The 25,231-nt window shown below is 42.9% G+C and overlaps 1 protein-coding gene across 3 annotated transcripts in view; it reads right to left on the reverse strand.

The window, feature by feature from the left end:
- Positions 1–2,276: 2,276 nt before the first annotated feature.
- Positions 2,277–25,231, reverse strand: part of LOC112979629 (phospholipase A2-like) — a 35,440-nt gene continuing 12,485 nt past the window's right edge. Inside the window, exons 3-8 of one of the 3 annotated variants that reach the window (XM_064520412.1) lie at positions 19,122–19,236; positions 17,767–17,834; positions 15,682–15,810; positions 12,179–12,344; positions 5,851–5,957; positions 2,277–2,513 (exon numbers count right to left, since the gene is read on the reverse strand). In XM_064520412.1, coding sequence (XP_064376482.1) covers positions 2,350–2,513; positions 5,851–5,957; positions 12,179–12,344; positions 15,682–15,727 — 483 coding nt within the window. In that variant the 5' untranslated portion in view covers positions 15,728–15,810; positions 17,767–17,834; positions 19,122–19,236 and the 3' untranslated portion in view covers positions 2,277–2,349. Of the gene's footprint in view, positions 2,514–5,850; positions 5,958–12,178; positions 12,345–15,681; positions 17,835–19,121; positions 19,237–25,231 lie in introns of all 3 variants that reach the window. The other 2 variants (XM_064520417.1, XM_064520409.1) reach the window with 2 other exon arrangements.

The following is a 25,231-nucleotide window of genomic DNA, read 5'->3' on the forward strand; positions in this document are numbered from 1 at the left end:
GTTACTTGCTAGAAAGATAAACCCAATAACCTATTCCCAAATATATCTTTTTAACTGAAGTAGAAATCAGCCATTTACTTACCTCTGGTCACCTAAGGGATGTGATTCAGGAGATAAGCAATGTGCATGAAACTTTAACAGGGCTGGCTTTATATTCCATTTCTCTTTGCTTATGTTGCGTATAGTTTGATATACAGACCTAAAGAGTCACCTATAAATAAAATAATAGGATCTTCTTTAGCTGCCACCTTCAGCAGAGAGTGGTTCAATGAGACACTCTTCTTTTAATGTCTTGGGTCATGTTGGGTTCTTTTAGATTTCTTCTGAAGGACCATTCTTCCTCACAACAATGGAATACTTATATCAGTATTCTTGCAATGCTTGCATGCAAAAAAGCTATGACGGCCTAAGCATACATATGAGATGTGGTTTGTAAAGCCCAGTAATTTCTTTTATTAGATCAATTGGTCTGGTTGGGAAAAATAGGTATGTTTTCATCACACATGAGCCAAAGTAATGACCTGAGGAGAAGCTGATTGCCTGAAAGCTTGCTTGTTTTTTCCAGCTTTATCAGCTGATCTAATAACAGTACACTGACACCAAAGGCCAGATTTTGAAATGAGCTTAGTTCCCATTTTGTGCAGCCCAGGATGTGGTCTGCATTTCGGAAGGATGTCAGCTGACTGCAAGATTTCTTAAATGGAGCTTTTTTGAAAAGTTCACTTCGATTTTAAAAAGGGGAGCCATGCTGTTTGGACCTCTCCTTGTGGCACTCAAAATCTTACTCAACCGCCTGAAAAAAATCCCATCCTTGAAGCTCCTGATTAGGAGCTGCACTTCGTATTCACTAGAGCGCTGCCACCACCCAATGGCCAGCTTGGTTGGGGACATCGGCATGGCAAGGTGGCTCTGTTCCTTCTCACCTTTGCTGAGTGAAGCACACACATGTGCAGGCTGATTTTTCCCACACAACATCCCTTTATACAAAGCCTCTGAATGAACAGAGTTCACTAACAAACATCTTTAATTGCCAGATAGCTTTGGAAGGGTTTATTGCTGTGTTGTGCTAACTCTGTATCACTCATTCTCTCCTTTCCTTCTTGCTCAGCATAGCTCAATCTGCAGTATTACAGGAATCACTAGAAGATGCAAAGACTAAACAGTATATTAATTGGAACAACCTGTCACACTTCAAAAGCCAAGAGGGATCTCTAGATGTAATAAAAGCCTTCACCTCAGTACACATTGTCTTTGGGATTTTTTTTAAAGCATGTTTCTTTTTCCTGCAGCTCCAACAACCACAGTGACATATTCAACATCCTCCTACAGTAAGGAGCAGAACAGCCTTTTGTAAAGGAGTTTGCATTATCATCCACTGAAGCCCCACTTAGTCTGGTCTCAGAATCTAGACTCTGATGAGGTATCTTGGGTCTTTTCCTTTACTTCTTATTTCAAAAGGTGGTACTCCAAGTTTGTCAGCTACCCTTCAAAAGCGACAGAAGTATGGTTGTGTGACCTATCCAGGCTGCCCAGTTTCTAAGACCCATCCTAGAAAATCTCATGCTATTCACCTAAAATGCTTTGCTTCCATGGGTGCAGCCATCATTCTTATCTGTCTGCACTTCTCAGTACAGAGGCTCTTGTCATGGTGACTTGTTCCAGCCTATCGTTTTCTAACAGAACAGCAGAGAAGGCCCATTTGAACGCTACTCCTGGCTGACAGAATGGGATTTTATTTTAATCTTTCAGATGAAAATATAGTGTTTTAATATAAGCCTCAAATAATCTTAAAAAAAAGGGGGGATGACAGATTTTTGACATGAATAATGCCCTCCACGGCCCTAGTTTCCTGACGTGATAATAACTGATTCCCAGGCAGGCAGTGAAAGGGAACATGACAGTATTTGTACTGGAGAGCAGTAGATCAGGGCCTGAAGCATGTGGCAGGTGAGTACGTTCTTTTGCGTCTCATAGTTTTTGTGTGCCTATTGCTAAGTCAGAAACTCCTGCTGGCCTTACAATGGAAATAGCCCAGTGTAACTCTCTGCCCACCTTCGAACACTCCTCGAAAGTGTTCCCAGTGTTCACTACACTCCAGATCGAACCCTCAGTTGCACCATAGATCTACTGTGGTGTGCCACAGAAGTCCTTACCTTCTGCAAAGGCAACAATCAGAGTAGGACGTTATCCTTCAGTAGATGAAGAAGGCATATATTTTACCCCATCTCTCCTCCCCATAAACCCTGGGCTAATAATTCTCTCACACCACCGTTAGCTCTGGTAAAGGAGGAATAATTTTATTCCAAAGTCTTCTAATTAAAAGTGTTAGAAAAAAAGGTCCTAAAAAGACTATTCTGGTCCTCCATATCCAAAATGACAGGTAGGATGAGTCCGTCCACATAAAAAGTCTGGCCAGAAGGTGAAGAGTGGGTTGTAAGGGGCTGCTCTCCAGCACTTGGCTGCTTCTTGGTCACACAGACACACCATTTTTTCACATCGGTCTGTCAGGTTATCTGTAAAAGAAAATGTGAACAGAGGATGAGAGATTCTATACTGGACTAAAGGCAGAGACAGTTTTAAGAGTGAACAAATAAAGCAATTATTAGGGAATGCAGGCTCTGGGAGGAGGTAAAGGAGGCAAGAGTAAATGACAGCAGAAAATCACACACTGTGTGAACAGGCAGAGAAAAGGACCAACACATAATTTTGTGCATAGATCCAATCCTCCCTGTCCTCTCTCTGTCCATGGGTCTAGTCTTAACTATTACCAAGAGCATCAGAAAGTAGCAGCTAACCGTAAATCAGCAGTGCTTATAAAATCTGCTCAGTATACAGCACTGCCTGCTTCTAGAGCTGTGTGAGCCAGGGGTTCAGTGACTAAACCTAAAAAAGAAAACTATTTTAGCTTAGCTGGAGCTTTCCTGAAGTCAGCCAACTTTTTTTTTTCCCCCCTACCTCTGCAAATCAGACCAATTTCAAAAGAAGAATGCTGCTTTGAAAGGAAGAGTATCTCACAAGGACCATTCTCAGGAGAGGATGTGACATCTGGAAATCTGAGGGCATAGAAGCACCAGCGGGCATCCTTCATTCATGCTCTACAAATTGCTCTCAGAAGTGCTTATACCTCTTTCTTCAAGGCAGAGGAGCCAAGGAACTCCTCAGTAGGGTCAGATACCTGATTTTTATGAGCCAGCAAAACTACAGCAGCTGATCAAAATAATATATAAATAACTATATATGTCATATATAGCTAACTATATAACTACATGACTATGTAAGAACCATAAAGAACATCAAAGAGACTAGCTCAGATGGCTACATTACAAATATCTGATCTTGGATTAACAAATCCCATCTCACCTATAGATGGCCTAAATACAGCCATTCGGCTGTATTAATATATCATTATATACTTTAATATATTTGTATTTATTTATATTTATTTATATACCTATCTGTATTTATACATAAATGGTATATTTATAATCTTTAAAGGCACAGCGCCTTATTTGAGGCTGCTACTATAGATTATCTAACATCTTCCAAACCCTGCACTAGGCATAGTTTAAAGTGTGACTTCATGCCAGTGCACATAGGCTTTGCTCCAAAGCCAACTGCACTGAGTAAGAATCTTTCCAGATTTCACTGGACTCTGCTGGATCAGCCTTGCATCTGGTAAGTAAGAAGAATCCATATTTCTTAAGCTTTTCTGAAAAGTAAACTAGTAAACGGTGTTTCAAGAGGCCAACCTGGATTCCACTGATGAGGAGTCAACACTAAGTCCAGTTTTTCTTAGCTGCCAGTCCTGCCTGACTTCCTCTTTCCTGTCTGCTCCTTAAGTTCTCCTTGTGCCATGCCAGCCAGTGTCAGTCTAATGTGAATACAAGAGCCTGGCTTGCCAGTCTTTTCTGTTAGAGCAGAAAGATTTCTTTGATGACGTCCCACAACTTACAGCTTTTTCTATATTCCAGATATTTATTGGAGGGAATTGGCCTACATGTGGATGGCATATCTCAACTGAAAAATATGGTGTTGCCAATTTTTTTCATTCCACAAACAAAACCACATAATAGTAACAGAAGATGGGGAGAAGTCTGGAGTAAAACAAGTTTCTATTTCATTTCCCTGAAAATATCTGTGTTTATTCAGTGCCAGGTGACAGGCATTTTTTTCATCTTACATGGAATGGACAGTGCAAACAGTTCTGCTTCTAATTTTTCTGGACATCATTCCTCCAGACCCAGCAAACGTGTCTTGGAATTAAATTCTTCTTCATTTTTGTTTGAATGGAATCAGACATTATACCTTCATGACTCAGTAAACCTGCTGTGCTCTGGCCTAGGATAGATTTGCCTTCAGAGTATGTTTCTGTTGTTTCTCTCCATGGTGGATGTGAGAGGAAACAAAGCCTGCTGAGTACTTGCCGGAGAACAGTTGATGAATTCTCCTCAGGCCTTGCCTGGACATCAGTTAAGCAATTAATGACATTTTGTTTAACTAATGCTTGTTAGCCAGGTTGGAACAACTGCAGCTCAGTGCATTCTTATAGGACATATGCTGCATGTGTCTCATGCACCTCATATATCTGACATCTACAGCTAGGATTGTTCCTTCATAGCAAAAAGAAATAGGATTTTTTAAAATATCAAAATAGCTAACAGAATATATTAGTCAGCTGTGGAAATACGGGTAAGAGCTAGAGTAAGTGCAGTTATGAACTGAAGTAATATATTTCTTAGCCAGCACTCTTTATTTTATAGGCTATACAGAGCAGTATAGGCTGCGCCAGCACTCAGAAAGAAGAAACTGCCTCTGTGTTGAGCCATGTCTCATATCTGCTAGTAGACTTTCAGCTGCTGGAGAGGTAGAGGATTGCACCAGTAGAATACGATCTTCTAACACAGTAGAAATAACCTCGTAACATTCAGGTAAGTAGTTATGATGGGACGGAACAAGTTTTTGTCTCATATGATCTTGTCGAGCTTTCAAATTGTTCTACAATGGATTTTATCATCAGAGACTTCTGGAAGACTTAGAAATCGAAGTGACAAATTCTAGGATTCGAGTCATCTGGTGTATGTCAAAACAAACTGGTGTATGCCACCGATGGGCTGTGACTGTGCAACTGAACACCTTCTTGCCTGGGTACCAGCTGTAGAGCTAAGCACAGCCTACACTTGCTGCATGGCTGTGGCACTCTAGAGCATTCAATTCTGCAAGCTTCAAAATCCCCACTGGAACTTCAGAGGTTTAGGCTGGAGTTCCACATGAGGCAGAGCTGCAGGCTAGAGCCCTGTTTAACGTGTCTTATTAAAGATGTGCAAAACAGCATGATTCTTTTCTAGGAGTATATAATGGTAAGTGGAAAAGTGAACAGTCCATCCGGAGGGAGGGCTAAAATTGTCACAGGAACACCACCCCTGTAGAAATTGTCACAGACTATTTCACAGTTATAGAAAGGCATCAATGAGGAACAGGCATGGTCAATGCAGGAGGAGATCCTCCAGAGAGGCATTTGCATCCCTGCCAGACTAAGACAGCTTGTGGCCTCCAAGGCCTTACCTATGCTATTCAGTTTGAGGAGGATGCAGATTACCTGGAACCGACAGTGCTGGGGCTCCAGCCTTCCTCCCAGCTCCAGCTGGGGACTCTTAGGGCCAGCAAGTCTAGCGATACAGGGAAGCAATCAAAAGAGAGCTCAGGGGAGAATGGAGGTTGCCCAAAGCAATTTTAAAACCAGCTCAGCGTGCACAGATTTACCTCTGTGGCACACAAAGCTCTTATGCCAGCCTGTGAAACTGTGGAGGAGGGAATGAAATGAACTCAATGCAAGCAGAGTCATTTCCTTACCGCACTGCACAGTATTCTGCTCACATGCCCACTGGTAGGGCTGCGCCTTGGGGTTGCAGCCTTCCCTCTCTGCCTTGTCGTAGCAGCAGTCATGCCTGTGACAGCACCTTTGAGAGACAAAAAGGTAGAATTTGGGCTCAGACATTCTGCATGCTTTTCTTGAGGGTGTTTCCACAAACTCTAGGAATGCTCTGTTCACACACAGCTACTGGCATCTGTTTGCCCTGGCCTGTCAGTAAATGGTCTATTAATGAATTGAGTGTCCTGGCATCACTGCAAAAGCTCACAACATTTAAGAACTTATTAACACCATATTTGCTCACATGACAACCATGTTGCTTCCCCCAAGATTTTGCCCTCAGAAATGCCACATGGCCATTGCACAGGTCTACCACAGAACATGGTAATCCCACTTACTGAAAGAGAGTAAAAGCATTACTATGAGCTATGTGATCATGGCTCACTGGCTTAGGCTTAAACCCATCTCAAAATTTGGGGCCAGGATGGTTTTTGCCTTCCTCTACAGTAAGAAGCAGGCTTAGTTCTTCTGCTCAGCTATATCTGTCAGATGCAATTCAAGGCTCTTTGGCCTAGCTGGGTTCTGGGGACTGGCTACAAACTCTTAAGCCTCAAAGGTGGGATTCATATCAATTAACTTTAGATACTTACACCTAAGGTATTGATTTAGACTGCCATTAAGCATGTCTGGTGCACAGTTCATATCGTCATAATGTAGAGGTCTAAAACAAGCAAAACATATTGCATTCAAAAGTACTGATTGCTTTCCGTTGACAAAAGAGGGGGCTGCTGCAGGTGACTAGCTCAGCTGTTGATATCTGTATTACAGACTACTCAGTGAGATAATTCCTGCTATTGTTTACTTCAGAATTTATAGGATGACTTGACCCCACTCATATTTTATTCTAGTAGTTTAGTGAATTAAAATACACTGAGAAAAAATTCAGACTTTACAGAAGTTTTCTTTTGGATAACAAAGGTTGTTTCAACAAGGACAACAGCATCTTCCCTACTAATAAAGAAAAGGGGAAATAACACCATGCTCTACCCTGTTGTTCTTGCTCGGTTTAATGTGAACTAACAGGCAATGAAGGCAACAGGTTTGATTACTCCTGGCAGTGATTTGGATTTCTTCCAAAAAATTTGGATTTTTTCCATTTCTTCTTCAAAGGCTGGAGCCAGAGAAGAATGATCTCTTGCTTTTCCAGAAGCTGTCTCTGCAGGATCACACGGACAATACAGAGGAACCATTCTACTAATTTTATGGAGTTTAGACAGGCTGACACTAGGGGGAATAAAGAGCAGACAGCTTTTAGAGAAGTTCTTGAATCCTAGATATGAATCTCCCCAAGAAGCTGCTGAACTGGCCATAAGGCAGCATAGCCGAACTAGCTTCCCACAGATTAGCAAGTCAAGTTGAAGCTCTTGGTTATCTTCAAGGCTGGGGCCAGTGTATCTGAAAAGCCAATGAAAGCATCTGGGATGCACTCTGAGATCCCAATTATATTCCTCTGGAAAATGGAACAATCTTGCAAGAAGGATAAAGATCCCTTGTGCAGGAACTAGGGCTTCTCCAGGCACCAGCTGAAAGCTATCATTAACTTACCTGAGAGTTCAGGAACATCATAAACCTAATCACCTTGAGCTGCAAGAACATTTTGCCCTTTTAGAAACTGGTTCATGGATATGAGGGCTGGTGTGCCATCTGAGGTTATAAAGCACAGAAAAAATTGATTTTTGAAGAGGAAAAAAGAAATTCTACCCACTGATGTGAACCCTAATAAAATCACTGGAACTAGATCAGGTAAATCATGCAAAAGAGATAAGAGAGTCAGGCCAGTCAGATCAAATTCAGCCTTCATGTATCCCCTGCGATTACAGACATGCTGAATTTAGCCTAGTATGCTTTTCCTACTGACTGAACTCCTAATTTAGTAGTTTAATTAGCAATTTCATCCCTCAGATTAATCTTCAAAATATATGCCATTTTTTTCTCATCTTGCAAAGATGAAACAAGTGTGATTATGACCACACTATTCACTGCATTCTGAAATCTAGAAATGTAATTTAACAGTAGCAGACTAACATCTGCTTCCTTGCCACCTCTTCAAAGGACTTTAGAATGGGAATAAGCCCTAAGGGATATATGTATTCAGAAGTTTTCCTGCAAGGAGTTACAGCAATTGCTAATGGCTGAGTAGAAGAGCTCACTCAGCCCATGGAACAGGTTCTCTTGGACTCATGATGGTGGTAACAGGCTGTGGGTTAGATCTTCATTGGTCTGGTAACACCTCTCTCCTGTGACTTGTCCTGAAGAGGTTCGAACTGAAAGGCCAAAGGAGAGGAGAATTTGCAGCCTTGTGAGAAGTCTGAAAGTCTCGGCTTTCTCTAATGTAGGAATCCCTATGCAATGTGTCAATGATACGACCGGGATGGACAGCAGCACTAAAGTACAGCTGGCAGATGTGTCTGCTGTAGCCCAGGGTGCCCTGGCTAATATCTGCAGCTGCAGCACAGCCCCAACCATCATCAGGGTGGTAGATCACAGAGCAGGCCAATCATTTGTGTCTAGCATGTGAGACAGAGCATAAGAGGCCAAGGTGGGTGCCACAAATCAGGCTGAGCTGAGGGAGAGTGTCAGGTGCAGAAACCATTGGATTTGTTAGGTCTGAGGAGTGAATCAGTAGTCAAATGAATGAAGCTGGTGTCAGTGAGGAAGCAGTGTGGGGAGGAGGAATGATACAAAAGTAGACAGACAAAGGGAGGACTTAAAAGCCGATGGGCCAAGGGAATAGAGTTGCTCTGCATGGAGAGACAGAGCAAAGGAACAGAAAAAGAGGTAGAAGAAGTAGTGAGGAGAGATCCTGGAGGAGACAAAAGATGGGCTGTGAATCAGGCAAAGACAACTAAGTGAGGACTAAAGAGGTGTGCTAGCTAGCTGTGAGAACTAGCTGCTGCTTTGCTGGCTTTGCAAAATCAGGGGGATTGCATAAATTCTGGAGGACTGCAGGCTTTGGGGAACAATTCTGCTGCCACTTACACCATTTCCTCCTGACGATTCCCCCAACTGCAGCAGAATCGCACCTAGCTTACACCAACATAAAGCAAAAAGACTTTGGTCCACATTTTGCAAACATCTCTTTTAGATGCTCTTAAAGAGTTGCCTTGGCCTGAAGAGTGAAGAAACCTATTGTTGTCCTTTGCCATGCTCAGATGGTCACGTCCTGTCTGGAAATGCCCTTTCGTGCACCTAAGGCAGAATGTAGTGTTAAGCTTTTAATAACCTGGTAATGTTTAGTTAGACCAATTCAAACAGTATCAGCCAACAGTCTGGCTGAGCACTGGTCAACAAGTATGAAAAAACAAATACAACTGTGTCATCTAGTTAATAAACAACCTATTAATCACATCTGTGCTACAAGACAGCTCTTATGGCTACAGACAGCTCTGGCTGGCCAGCAGAGATCAGCTTACCCAGAACACTGCAATGAGTAAATGCCATTGAGGCAAGAACTGGTCATGTTCTGTTTGTCATGTTAACAGCACTGTCACCACTGTGTGTCCTTTTGTTTTGCTTTAACTCAGCAAGTGAGGAAAACCTTACTCTTCCCTACGTGTTTGCCATGACTTAGATGAGCCATATATGCCACCCTGCTTTTCAGGGCATTCAGTATTTCCAGGGAGATGCTGAGCACCTTCAGGTCCTGTTTTACAACATGGATGCTCTGTGCAGTCAGCCTGGTCCAGTACTGGGTCCTACTTAAGAATTTCTATTCGAGCCTTCAAAAGTTTTGCTTCACATTAATGAGGGTTCTCATACTTCCTTTTGGAAAATCCCAGGCAGAGGCGTGGAGGCATTTCCTGTGCTGTACATTGAGTCCAGTATGGCACAGCCAGGTTGAATTAATTGGCCACACATGGCCAGAAGAGCTAGAGTTTGTTGGGGATTTGCAGATATCCAGTGTCCTGTTCAGAGGAACTGTTACTTCTCTGGCTGAGCTGCCAAATGCCTCAAAATCTCAGACGTGGCCAAATTTCTTTTGTTCTGGCTGGACAACATTTCCAGGAGGAAAAAAGGAATAGAGTCCAGGGAAAGGAAGGCATTATAGCAATCTTAACAGTGCTGCAGCAATCCAAGGGAACAGAACAAGGAAAGAGAAACAAATCTATTGACTTTATGTGGAAGAGATGTCATTATGTCTTGAAGTGAAGGGACTGTGAGAGTGGAACAAAAAGGAAAAGGTAATTACTAAAGATGCCACATCAAAGCCAGTATGTGGAATAAACCTTATAAAAGGATTACCCACTGGATGGCTTTTTTTTTCCATCAGAAAAGAAGTGCTTAGAAGCACTCCAGCCCTGTCCAGACAGATTGACTGAATTACTCACAAGAAAATTACTCCTTTTGTAAGGGGCTCAGTAACAAATGTAGAAGTGCCAAGGTGGTGAGTCATTTTGAACAGTGTTTGTTACACAAGGCCAGTAGTTTTACCACTCCACTTCTTTCTTTTTTAGAATGAAAAATATGGAAAGTAATGTGGCCATTGTAATTGGTGTGCAATACTCAACCGCACTGATTTTTGCAGTAGTTCTCAGTAAAAGATATCAGAATATTCCTCTAGCAAACATAAAATGGTAATTTTTAGGACTAGATCTAGTGGGGCATTGCTGATTCTTCCTAGCTAAGAATCAAACTAATTTTTTTTTTCCTGTACCAAGCACTGCAGCTAAGGAACAATAGTGAATGCACTTAAAGGATCAAGCTTCCTTTTTACAAACTGGCATTTTGAGGCATTTCCAGTTGTAGAGTCCTTACTTTCTGCCATTAAGATAAAATCCACACCCCACTGAAATCAAACAGCAGCAAAAACACCCACTGGCGAACAAGTGAACATTTTACTCTCTCTGTTTTTTAAGAGTGCTAAGCACTGTCATCTTCCAGAGGCACCTCAACTTAGGGTCACTCAACATCTCCAAAAAACAGCTTCTAGGTGACTCAACTCAGGCCTTCAGTAAAAGACGCACTCCAAATTAGTGAAATCATGTTCTACTTTAAAAGTCTGATTGTAAGAGTTAGTAAATGGCTAACAAAAATTATAAACACATTTACAGACACAGTTGTAGATGGCTAAGAGCAGATCAGGAGATATTACTGAAAATTAAAAAAAATTCCTGGACCAGAAATCTATGACACTTTGTAGTCATTTACTCATTATCTGTAAGTCCTATATTGACTGTTTTATTGATGAAATGCTCATATAAACCATGGACATTAAGAGAAGCCTTTGGGAGAGAAACTTCTCACTGCATTAATGAAGACAGCTCCACCAGCTTTAAGGGACATTTGCTCTTTTATAGCCACAGAGGAGCTGGCCTCTAACCTTAGCATCTTCTCTTCCTTTTTTCACATTTTGTCCTGCCAATTCTGCAGTCAAAGTCTGATTCTGTAGAAATATGAAATGTCTCCAACAGCTGGATATTCTAGAAAAGTTCAGCCAGGTTCCTTGCCAGGGAACTACATGCTGCCTTCACTCCTGGCAAAAGCAGTACTTATTTATTTGTCAATGACACTTTGCCTATTGATTGTAGATAAACAGAGAGGCTTGTGTGCTCTGTCTCTGAGGTTTAAAACCAGACAAGATTGCAAGCAAAGGGCTGAGTGCACAAGAGTCCATAATGCTATAATTCACATGTATGCTAATCACAAAGTACAAGAGAGAAACCTTGCAATGAACAGCTCATAGACTCATTGCTTTTAGTCTTCGAAATAAAAAGCACAATCTTCCCTACTAATAGAGAAAAAGGGAAATAACACCATGCTCTACCCTGTTGTTCTTGCTTGGTTTAATGTGAACTAACAGGCAATAAAGGCAATAGATTTGATTACTCTTGGCAATGATTTGGATTTCTTCTAGAGGATAAAGAATATTTCCATCACTGCCATTTTCAGGACCAGGGTGAAATGACCCTGCAAAAATCTTGGTCAGTTCTCTCTTTTCAGGCAGGGCTAGCTCTCTAATGCATAAAGATGCTGCTGTTTCATGAAGTCGTATCCTGGCTCTTCCTTTGCCCTCCACCCTTCATAGTGCCAAGTCCCAAAGAACTCTGCTCTCATCCAGAAGGTGGCTAAATACTCTTTCAAAGCTCAAGTGAGACATGGGTCCTCACTCACAATTGCTCAGTGCTGTTTATATAGACTAAGTTCCCTCTTCCCTGGGCAATGACAAGGCAATGGAGTCACAGGAGCACAAACAGGGAAGAATGGAGAGAGCTGAGCTGTTTTGGGGCACAGAGCTGAGGTTCCTCTTACCAGTCTGTTTTATCTTTAGGCCAGCCTTGTCCTCCCAGGCCACAGTAGCATCCATAGGCAACATATGCTAAAGGAGACCGTCCCGTGCCACATGATATGACTTCCACCAATTCAATGATTGCTCGGGTGTGCAATGAATGGGATTTTCCCAGAGCACCATTCCAAACTGCAAAGACAGGACATAGCATGACACAAAGATTAAACAGCAGTTTAAAGAATGCCTCATGCTGATTTTCTTGAATTCCTTAAAGGGAGATATTGGCCTTGACTGGTTGTTTTGGTGCAGCCTTGACAATCTAATGAACCATTACAGACACCCTGCAAAGGTCTCAGACTTATCTGAGAGCTGGGCTAACAAGGAAGCAGATGCAGAAATACTCAAGCAGGCTCCATGCACAGGCAGCTCAATTCAAGCAAGGCTTACTAGCCCTGGTGCACTAGTGTGTGATTGAAGCTATATTGCATCTGGGGCTACCTTGCATCTGAAAATAGTGTGGCTAGTTTTGCACATCACAGAGTCTGAGCTGGTAAGCTTTGCTGGGGCCTAAGCCAGCTCCATGCAGATCCAGCTGGGGTTCACTGCATCCCAGAGCTCCCAAAGCTCTGAAGACTTGTTAGCTAAACTGCAGTCCCAAGTGGAGCAGAAGCAGCAAAGGATCAGCACACAACATGATCTAACAGGGACTCAACAGAGCAAATCAGGTGTCTATGTTTCCCAAGACTTCTGATATTTTCCGAGTTTTGCCTACTATTCAGGATATTTTAACCCCTTCTCTGGACAGTAAAAAGCTGACCAGACTATCAATTTGGTTATAGGAATAGCTACAAGTCCCCAAGGCTGTAAGGTATATCTTGGTGAAGAATAGAGTGCCTGAGTTAGCTAAGATATATGCATATTGGAATCCTCTTGAGTACTCTGAAGTGCTGGGAACATTTACATCTGCTTCCATTATTACTCTCCACTGAAGTCATAACATTAGCTTGGCTGCATTAATTTGAAAAAAGTATTGTGTCAGCTGAAGTGTGCAGACAGCCACTTAAACTGATTTGGAGATCTTTGAGTTACAAGTCTTTCAAACAACATTGTGATTTCAAACCTTAACTTGCAACTTTTTTATAAACCACAGACTCTAAGTTGCAGTAACTGTTACAGAAACGAGGAATACCCTGACCCTAATCATCAAACCACTTTGAAGCTCAGCTACAAACTTTGATGCTTATCATGATAATGATAGCAACAGATAGCATTTATTGCTTGGCTTTATTGTGAGGTAACAAGTGCACTTTCCATTGCTCTAACATGCATCACAAACAGTCCTCATTAAAAACGAGCTACTCACCAGCAGTATTAAAACCCCAAGACTGACTGCCTAACTGATCCATTCTTTCCATCCATCTCCATCAATTTGCATTCACTCCATCCTCCCATGCCAAAAGAAAAGTCTGAGTAAACAGATGGACTTTTCAGCACGCTTGGATCAAGAGGGAGATCATGTTTCAGAGCTAGGAATCCTTCAGTGAAGTTGTCTTGCCACCTGCCCCCTGCTAATTCAGCACACTTGGCCTCCTCAAAGTGCTGTGCAAACATGGACTAATTAATCCCTAAACCACCCGAGGACTCAATACTATTATTAAAGCAGTTGCTTTCCTTTCAAAACCTAGCCTTCTAATCCCTTTGCTTGAGCCTCTCCCCTCATCTTGTGCTCTGGCTTGCTTTCTGAGCCTGCTCCAAAAACCCACTGAAGAAATGAGGGTCTATCCCAATTAATGACAAGCCAGGAGTGTTTCGTCTCCGCTAAATGTGGAACCGCAGCCCAAGCCCAAAGCAGAAATGAGCACTTTCCTGTATCATTTTCAGACTGGCAACTGGCAGCAGCAAACTCTGAAGGGAGCAGAGCCTTGTGCTTCTGTCTTCGTGTTTCACATAGCCTCCTTATAGTTCTCAGGACATTCCTTGGGGATTAAATGCACATTCCTGAAAAAGTAACAGCTTCCCTCCTCTAAACAGTGCTTGAATGTTCTGATTTTGTGCTAAAAACACATGACACCTGTGTTACTAGAAAATAAAGAGAAGACCTATTTCCCTTGTGTAAATAGTGGGCACTTTAGAGCTAGAGGCAGGCTCAGCTTTCAGCAATCCCAGGGGTAATCCATTGGAATTGGTGAACTACTCTGGATTTCAGGTAGAAACATGCTTTTTCAATCTGTTTCAGTTTGCAGACCTTGAAAATGTTTCAATGGAAACAAAAACTTCTTTGTAGACATTTAAACCTCCTGACAAGAAATCTGCATTTCTTAGCTATCTTTCACAGACCTCTGAGAATGGCTGGACTTCAAGTGGTCTCTGTGGGCCACTGGCTGAACACGGTTGAGGCTAGTGTAAGATAACTGTACCTCACCCAGAAGAAAAAAGAGTGTTTCTCTTTTGAAGGTGTCCCTGAACATCAGGGAACTGTAACTATAACGCAGAGCTATTCCTGAGAAGAGAGAAAAAGATTCAAGGGGAACTGAGTGCAAACAAAGTTCTTAAGGCTGTGCATTCTCTATGAGTTTAAAAGAATTCAGGCATCCAGGCAGTGTCTGATGTTTTTGTTTCATTCTTTGAAAGCTGGCTGGGTTTTTAGTTGACTGCGTTGCTACAGTTGTAAGGTCAGCCCTAGCAAGTATGCTTCAATATTCAGGTGCACAGCTAATAACTTGACCAAGAACTGAAATTGCTTTTTCTATGGTGGGCAGCCAACCCAAAACAGCTGTGAAATCCTTGAAAGAGTCTGACTCTCTACAGCAGCCTGAATGTAGCCACATCTCCCATTAAGAGTATTTCTAATCATTAGTTATACTACTAGTGGGGCATCGTAGCAGAGAACATACCTGCAGAGATGTGAGTGGAGATGGATCTGACAACTTAAACTTTCCACTTCCTGTTAAACAGGCAGCCTTTGCTTTAGATTAATGTAACATTCCCTTCTAACTTTAAATTGTACTGCAGGGATAATCTCAAACCTGACAGTTTAGCATAGCGTCGCCTCTATGTGTAGGGGCTTTATGGTAGCAGACAGCTATGTTTTTTTTAAAGTCTTTTTTTCTTTGTTTGAACTTTATATGAATTGAAAACCGCTTACTCCAAAGTCACCGGTATAAAAAGGGGGCACTTCTGTAAAGGAAAACAAGCACCAACAACTTTGCAGCAGCAAACTATCCAAAAAGAAAATGACCTGTGTTTATACAGCAACAGCTACATAAACCACCATGGAAATGAAGCAGGCACGCAGCTTGCTTAAACAGCCCTTCACTATCAAGCTGAAAAAAATGAGCAATGCTTTTTCTCACTTGGCCAAATTATACAGATGTGTCTGTTGTGAATTAAGCAAAGCTTACAGAGTACCTGTCCCACCAAGACACAGAAGAAGCTATTCTACTTTTGGTGGGTGGAAGGAAAGGGACAGAGCTGAAGGTCCTCCCTGAGGCCCAGCACCCCACAGTGGTACAGAAGTAGTGCTCACCTGCCTGCAGCAGCAGCAGCAGCAGCAGCAGCGGGCGTGAGTCCATGCGAAGATCTCTCCCGTACACACGCTCTCCCGCACGCTGTGTTTTAGCAGCCAGGTCTCCCACCAGTGCTTCACTGAGCCACACTGCCAAGTGAACCAACGTGTGGGTGTACTTAACAATCTTCCTGCACTGTTGCTCCAGGGTTTATATATACGTGTGAGTGTGTGCATAAATGTGAAACACCCTCCTCTGTGATCTCTCTGAGACCGAGTCAAGGCCCAGTCCTTCCTCCCAATGGGCTCCTGTCTGTGCCTGAGAGGTGGAGGGCTGCCTCTATTTGCATATCATTGCCTTTGGGAGGGGCTGCTGGAAGGGCATTAGGCTGGCAGTCCCTGGGACAGCCTTAGACACCCAGGCACTAAGCTGGGCTCCTTCTCTAAGCTGTTTGCTTACAGACCCTGGTTAACCTCTGAGTAGCTTCGGAAAAGGGAAGCCTGCCCTGTGCTTTCTGTGGCTTAGGTTTTCTGCTGTGGTGACGACCTGGCAAAGATTTTCTCTTTTTATAGATAATTCCTTTCAGTTTTTTTTTTTTATTTTAAGACTGATTATTTTCCACTTTTAAAAAATAAGAGACAAAACTATAAAAATCCAACAGAAAATACACTGTTAGATGCACGTATCTAATTATAAACTGACCAGCTGAGCTAATTCTGGGCCACTCTAGAGGGGAAAATATCCTCTTGACCTATGGCTGCACCTGACCCAGACTAATTAATTTCTTGAAGACTCGTCAGCATGTAGCTCCCAGCCACTAATGGTTAGGGAGAGTTCCCCAGAGCCAGCCTGTGCTCTAGTCACACTGGGCAGTCGCTGTGGGCAGCCAGGTTGGAAAGGCAGCCTCCCTGTCACACACCCTTTGCCTTATCGGAGCAGCAGGCAATATGAACGTGGGGGGATGGCCACAGTTATTTTGCCTGTGGCAGTGAAACAGCTACAGCCAGCCCTCCACGGTTTTAAAACCTCTGCCATGCTGGTGAGGGGCCTTGCTTGGCAGAGCAGCATTTGCCTTGCTGGAGTCTAACCGTCTCCCCCTTCCAGGGGAGGCTGAGACAACAGCGCATGGGTACATGGTCACGGCTGGCTGCTCTGCCGGAGAGGGAGAGGAGGGGAAGAAGGCTGTTTGTCCCTTCCTTTGCATAGTGTGGGCCTATCTCAGCAGCACTCCTTGCTAGAGTTCCCCACGGTAAAGCCGTGCCTCCCTGTTTAATGACATGTTCTTAAATATTTGCTTGCTAAATATTGCTATTCGAATCAAAGGTCAGCAACAAGTCATTATAGGGCTGCCTTCTGCTGAGAAGAGTCTGACTGCAGCAGCAGGCATTCTTTATCACACACGTTTTCAAGAAACAGTATATATTAGGCACCTCTAACGATATAGGGCAAACTAGACCACAGAGCTGGTTAAAGCGTTTCCATCACAGAGGTGTCAAGCTAGAACTACAACAGCCACACGGCTCGGGTGTTTTCCACTCCTGAGAGCTCAGAAGGATGAGTACAATCTTTATGATAACCATATACCATATTGTTATCAATCAGGCTAATCATAGCTTGAGATCCCTTACCCAGCACTGTCCCTGTGATGGGCCATGTGCTTGAGAAAGGCAGAGGAGGAAGGCAAGGTCAGCACACCACGTAAGTGCACAGGCGCATGTGCTCCTGCCTGTTGTTGTGCTGCAGCTTCTCTGCAATTTAGGAGGGGCCAAAGAAAAGCTGTACGACTATACCTCCTCCCCTGGAAATTCCCTTTAGTATTTATACATTTACTGAAATAATAATTCCAAATCCTATTTGAGCTGTTGCTGGTTAATATTTAACCCCTAAGAACACAACTGTGTTGTGCTTGTTTGAGGGCAGGTGTGCTTTACACTAGGGCTGTGTGATTGCGGATTGTCAAAATGGGAAGCGTGAAGAAGGCAGGCTTTAAAGAATAGCATGGGGCCTGTCTGACCAAGACACTATTGTTAGAGCAAGCACTATCACTGACAGATATTTGCCAGGCCCTGTTCTCAAGTGGGGATCAAGGTGAAGGTGTGAGGAACCTTTGCGGATGTTTTACTGGATTCTTGGAGTCCTCAAGCCAGAGGGCAAACTGGTAACTGCACAGTGCCTAAAGGACGGAGAGGAAGATAGCTTAAAATTTATATTTAGTCCTACTAGCTTGGGGCTCAAGCTTAGGTCTCCTTGTCTACATAGTCTATCACTTGGCTTGCACTGTGATTCTAGTCTGCAGTACATTAGCTAACTCTCTAAGCAAGGAAATCAGAGCCTAGAGCAAGGAGTAAGGTAAAATTCAGATGCAAAAATAGGAATGTACACCCCATGGAGAAACTGAACCTCTGGGAGGAAAATGAGCTGCCATGTAGGGGCAGTAACCTGCTGCTTAACTTTGACAGCCTATCCATGGCTGTAACCAACCTTCAAAGCCAGTCACTGAGTGCCCAAACTGTCTCCTCTATGGCTTTGACTTATCTGAGTCATTCGGGTTTGAATACCTATATCTAATGTGTTTATTTCAAAGCCTTCCTGAATTACAAACCTGACCAAAAAAGATACTATAAATTTTCAGACCATAATTTAATTCTATTTTTCACTTTCTCACAGCCCTCTCTTCCCAAAATAAGACTTTTTTTCCCAGTTCAGCAATAAATATAAAATAAAGAAATACAGACTCCTTTGATAGCCAAACGTATGTGCAATGTTTGAAGACGAGTTCTCTAGGATATTAGGGAATGATGACCAAATTCAATCTTAAAATGGAAAAGCAGAATTGATGTATTGTTTCATTGTTATTGTTTCATACTGGTGACTGGTTGAGTTTGTTTTTTATCTGTGCAATTACTGATTGCTGTTGCCTAGATTAATTAGCATATTTATTAAAGAGTATTAAGTGCTAATTGTGGCCTTACTATGTTATGGTAAATGCACTGGGATCATGAGGGCATGTTATTACCATTTAGGGAAATAAATAAAATAAATTCTCTGATCTTGCTCCTTCACGTGTATTTACATGTTATCTACTTGAGCTTCACTTCTCACTACTAGCAAAAGGCACCACGTGTAGGTATGGGATATGGTCTCAATAAACTGAGCTATACAGTCAGATTAGTAGCTCTTCATAACTTCACAGCAATAAACTTATTTTGATCTTCAGGTCACTCGCTTGGGATAAACTATACTATTTGAGGGCGAGTGCTTTGGATGAGCTAGCTCCATTGAAAACAGCATTCCCTTCATTTGCACCACCAAAGCAGCTGGCCCTCAGTTTCCCCCTGGGTGCAGAGATGATAATCCTTCATGGTTTTGGGCTTCTTGTTGAAAGGAGCTACTAGGGAAAACTCCTGGCAGAATGGTAGTAGAATTTACAAGGACTTTACAAGCTTTTAATAATGCTTACCTGATGACGTTCAAGGTGTCAGATATTCTCATAAAAGCCTGGCTGTCCTTCATCCCATAGAGGTTGTTATTCTTCAAGTGAAATACCCAGCCATCTCTGTGAATGTCACCACCACCTGCAAGAAGAGGTCTGTGCTCAGCACCAGCAGATTCAATGACACTTCTACTGCCCAGGCCAAGAGCTTTTCCCAGAAGGGGGAGAGGAAGTTTGCTTGCAATACTATGGATGTTAGTTCCTTAAAGGAACTGCATCTCCAAAAGATTATTTGGTTATAGAAGGAAGAATAAAGAGACTCGAGAACACAGAATGACAGTTTGGGTTAGAAGAGAAAATCAATTCTAGAAGGAAACGAATTCCACATTACCTGTTACAAGAAAGAGCAACGACCCATGTCTAAGACTACCACTATGATTTAGTGATGTAACCAGTAGTATAAGCAATAGAATTAATATAGCAACATAATAAGCAAACAGTCTTGTTTAATATCTTGTATGGAATGTCTGTCCATGCTGTAGTGATGATACAGCCTAGTCACATTTTCATGGGAAAAGACAACATTATTATTATCTCCAGTTTATAATGCAGACACAAGAGAAAAGCTTTAAAAGTGGCTACTAGTTTGGGAGTGTCCAGTATGTATCTGCCTCAAGTTTCACTACTGCTGAGCCACTGGGTCACACCTTGGTGACAGCTTGATGGTGGCATTTCTGAACAATGAAGCCGGATAGTCCCAACCTGCTGCACCCTCTCAAAGTCAGTGGCTGCTTTTTTCTACAGTTACACACACGCACACACACACACTTACATATACCTCAGGTGACGAACAAGAAGAGACATTTCTCAGGCTTTCATTGTCATTGTCCAAGCTTTCTCCCAGCATGATGTTAAATTTGTGGTCTCGGACGGTGTTGTCACCTGAGGGGAATCTTCCCCTCACAAGTCATTCCCACATGAAATGTGCCCCTTCTGCACACTTGCTTGCATTCCTCCCATGCAGGACCTTACTCATGGTCTCCTACCAGCTGCAGAAACAGGCAGGATGCGCTGACATGAGCATGCATGTCCTGTGCTTGGGGTAAAGGAAACCATGGAAGTACTTCATGCAGGTAGATAGTGGTGGATGCCGAGGGAGCAGCAGCTACCTCTTTTTTAGCATTGCTGGATGCAATGTAAACATCATGGGCTACATGACGGGGGAATAGCTGTACCCAGCAGCCTCCCTTTCCCTCGTCATGGCTGCTTCCAGCCCTTGTAAAGATCTGTTACCACTCAAGCTCTGTTCATAGCATGAGACCTAGAGCTGCATCCCTTCACATATACCTTCCTGGGATACGGGGACACAGTGACTGGCCCAGCTGCTGTTCTCTGGCCTTTTACCCAGCTGCCTCATTCTCTCATCGCTGGAAAAGTCAAGACTTTTCTGACTTTAACTGTCTTATTATCCCAATCATTAGTGACACCATCTTTTATACTCAGATCATCAGGGATCTACAATTTCTGGTTTGCTCTGCTTGTGATTCCTTTTCTGTTTCAGAGCAAGCAGTCACTCTGCCATGTGGGCAGAACAAACAAGGGTTGCAGGACAGGCTAGCTCAGAAACAGAGAGACCCTCATGTCCTCCAGAAACTGTTGGGCTTCAGTGGACATCATGTAACTTTGTGTTTGTCAGGGCAATGGGGCCATGATCCTGAAAGGTTTCCACGACTGAAATGTCTCTTAGCCACAAGTAGCCAGGACTTCTTCCATCAAAAAATGCATTATTTCCCAGCAATGTGGCACATCCTAACATCACTACCTGGGGGCATTACAGTTAGTACAAAGGAGGGAGAAGACCATCTCTTAGGAGCCACCTTGATCACTGCCTGGAGCAATGCAAGGGTAGCTGAAAACAAGCATACTTTATAAACTAGGCACATCTAGACAGCTGGCTCTCATTATAAAGCTCCCATGACATTTCCCACTTAAAAGAGAGGAAATATTACTACAAAGGCAATACCTCTGAAACCAGAACAGGCTGAATAAAGGCTCCTTATTTAAATATCGACACCACCTCAGGCTGCTTAGTTTATATGAGATCCACCACGATGCAAGCCTGCTTGATCTGATCGAGGGCTTAGGGAATGCAGACACCAGATGACTGTACACACTGAAATCCAAGATGAGTTCCTGAAATCCAGCTGAGTTTCCAGAAAAGGCACGTGTAAAACAAATGCCTGCGTCCATTTAACAGGAACCCATGTCAGAGACAAAGCTGGAAGACTCATGATACCAATTGATATCAATGACATCAAGACTCTTGATACTCGTTTAAACTTTGAAACCCATCAAAAGATTTGCTTTGGTGTGTCAGTGTTTGGAAGACTGTTATTTAAACTCATGAACAGTCCTCAACAGAGCAAAACTACATTTTTCTTTTCTAGTTGTAAAAGAATGTAAACAGAGGTGTGTTCACAGCTATTCCTCTGAAATTAAAGTGGGAGATGGAGGGGATGGTCTGGATGGGGAAGACATAACTAAGATTGGGAGCACATAAAGTTCCTCCACCTTTGCGTTTCAATCTTTACTACTCCAGATTGCCATCCTCTCTCAGCTCTGCCAGGATGCTTCAGACCTGACCCCAAGAATCTGTTTCTCCAGTGCTGGTTGCCTCTGTAGTCCTGCTGTGCACTGAGTCCTCTCCACCAAATGCTGTCTGTTTTAGCTTCTCCTTTTCCCATAGCTCAAGCTTCAGTTTCCTTTTTCCAATTGCTAGCAGTTTCCTTGCTTCTACATATGCCATCCTGCTCCTCTCTCCTACTTTTTGTTCAACCTACCACTTTCACCTACATCATGAATAGCTTCAAGACTAACACTAGGACAGTTTCAAGTCTCAGATGCCAACAGACACAGAGAGTACCTTTCTGTTTATTGAAAGCTTCCATTTGTAGCACTAGTCAGTCCTTTCTACAGCACTTGTGAGCTCTGAATCTTCCACTCTTAAGAGGAAGGCAATTAGAGAGCGTATGAAGAAAAGGAGATATATGTTATACTACTTCCCCTCCATTATCCAGCTTGCTTTATAAGGTTGTATCCCCTGTGCACACTCAGGTCTTTCATGATTTTTAGGTGTTATTCCTACTCCTAGAGGAAATGTGAAATTAACCATTCCCTGAAGGTGCTACTATGATAATCATGATCTGCCTTCCTGTAGCACTTTGGAAAGTTGGCCATGATCTCAAAGTTACTTGTGCAGATTTATTAGGAGGGACACTGCAGAACCAGGATTTATCTGCTCTCCTGTCTTGACATCAACTGGTGTTGGATATGGCAACTTTTAAGCATTCTTGGATCCCTCTGCTTTTAGTCAGACCAGGATAGTGTTCACCCCCCCCCCCACACACACACACACATTATGCTGTAAAGTACCCTGCTGAGAAACTCTTCTTTACTACTTTTCCAACCACAATCTGAATTAGCAAACCCAAGTTCAAATACTGTGCTCTGCTTACACAATTAATATCCTTTCATTGGCCCTTCAAAACCTCTCCCTTCTTATATATGCACACATCCCTGCACCAACACTCATTTCTACCACCACTACCTTGCTTTATTTCATGACTCCTCTGGAAATTATTCTCTTCTGGGTTCCCTACCTTGGTATATACAAAGGTTTGGAAAAAAGGTAAAGGAGAAAATATCAGGACAGTCAAAAGAGCTCCACCTTTCAGGAGGAAAACAAGAGGCAGCTTTGTGATTTGTTCAGCTGGGGAGGCACTGTTCTAAGCTGGTCACAGTGGTCACCTAGTGTACTGTGCTCCTCTGCTGACCAGAGCTCAGTTGAGGGCATGCTGGGTGTTACATTTCATGTTCAAGCTGTGTGCTTATAGTGGGTGACTGAGCACATTTGCCGCCCCAATGCCTGTCCCTTTCTCCTTTACACGACAAGGATTTATCTGATCAAAGCCTGTAGCTTTGATCCCAAGGACAGATTAGATGAAGGCTAGATGCCCTGTGGTATGAATGTGGTACAGCCTAATGCATTGTGTGACCAACAGCAATCATGCCACAGCGAGGCAGTGCTAATAGGGAAAGCTCCAGGCCTGTAGACATCAGCTCAACTCCCAGTAAAATGGGATCTTTTATGCTGAGCAAAACTTAACCTTAACAGGGTGTCTTGGTTATGATTTCATAGGTCTTTAGCTTGCTTGTACAGGAAGCTTTCAAACTTTGCCTGTCCCTCTTGCCCGTTTATCATACCAGCCCTTGTACTTAAGATCCCACTGAAAGACACATTGTGTACCTGTAATTTTAACTACTTTAATTTTAACTTAAGTGCATTTACCCACAATTATGCCAGTAATCCGTTCCTAGCTTGCTTCACTCTCCATTTGGAAGTTTTATATCTTCGTCGTCTCTTTTTGCTCCTCATCCCCATATACGTATCCTGCTGGACATAAAGTCCCTCCTATCTATTACAATTGTATTTGTGTGGTAAGCAACATCTGTCTCTGCCTAAAGACATTCTTTTGTGTCTCAACACCTCTGATGCATTCTGCAATAAGCTCCTGAACACCCTGACATAAGATGTATTGAAGATTTGAGTATCTTTATATATGATGTCATATTGGGCACTCAATTCATACTGATATTTTGGGATGCATGAGAAGAAGGGGCTTCCCTTTTTTCCTCTCAGAAGAACAAGTATGAGCATTAGTAAAACTTACGCCACTTCACCAGCCATTCCTAGTTTCTTTCTGGCTTCTGTCTGGAAATTAGCTCACATGTGCATTAATTGATGTTTACTCCTATTTCTAACAGACTGAGGACCATTCAGTTATCAAATTCTCATGGTGGGCAGAAAGCTAGTTACTCATCTTGCTGGTTTTATGGAAGGATACATCTAAGCAGTGGCATTGCAATTGCAGTGCAGTGCATTTAAAAGCTTTTAGGAATTCCCAGCAGTGGCTTTCTTTAAAGGGATCTCCAAGGGCATATGATTACTTTCTACTCAAATGGCTTCCTACCTTTGGGCATACTGGTCCCAAGTCATCTGCAAATACTGCTACAAGACATTCCTTTCTTCTGTTAGCAATTGCTAATCTTCAGCTGTATGCTAAAAGCTGTGTTATTTCTAAAAGAGATAATCCAAGCCCCATTTCATTAGTAACATACTATATGGCTCCTCTCCTATTGAAAGATTTCAGCACAAATAGGTAGCCACTAGATCCTCTGTATAGGTAATTGCTGCATCCTATAATCATGTCTCTCTCTATTAAACAGGAGTCCCGCTTTACAAACCTCTTGGAGTTCTTTGACAGAATCAATGAACATGTGGAAAAGGATAATCTAGTTCATACAGTCTACCTGGATTTCTAAAAGGCTTTTCAAAAGTCCCTTACCAAAAGCTTAAAGAAGTTAAGCAGCCAAAGTTTAAGAAAAAAACATCCTTGCATGAATAAACAATTAGTTAACAGATAGGAAGCATGAGATGCTTCCATACAGGGTAGGAGCAAATGGTCAGTGAACAGGGATCACCAGTGATGTTCCATAGGTATCTGTGCTGGGACCTGTGCTGTTCAACACATTTCTAAAAGATCTGGAGAGCAGTGAGCAATACAGTGAAGAAATTTGCTGATAGTACAAAGTTAAGAGATAACTGTAAAGAACTGAAGAGGATGAACTGAGCACATACAAGACTGAGTGTCAGGCAGCAGCAAGAGCAGGGCTGCTTTGCAGTGGAGAATGAGCTGATGGTATCAAGAGTGACCCCAGTACAGGCAGGGGCAGTGTCCTCACCAACCAGGGCACAGTCCCACAGTATCCAAGTAGGGTGGATAGAGCAGGGGGCTGATAATATGGGGGACCATCCCATTGACAGTCCCAGCCGTGGCACAGAAATGAATCAGCCCCAGGATCCATGCAGGTCCAGTCAGGAGCAACAGGAGACGAGGCCAGAGACTGGACTACAGTATAGGTCTGAGGTCCATCCAGGAGACAGGGCCAGAGATAGGCACACCTATGACGCAGCTCAGACCAGGACTGAAGGCCCAGACCTGAGCTCACGTGGAGCTCCCAGACCAACAGGCACAGGGTGAGCAGAAGGCCCAGCTGAGGCTGGTGGGGGCAATTAC

The sequence above is a fragment of the Dromaius novaehollandiae genome, chromosome 1, assembly GCF_036370855.1.
Source record: "Dromaius novaehollandiae isolate bDroNov1 chromosome 1, bDroNov1.hap1, whole genome shotgun sequence".
Taxonomy (NCBI): Eukaryota; Metazoa; Chordata; class Aves; order Casuariiformes; family Dromaiidae; genus Dromaius; species Dromaius novaehollandiae.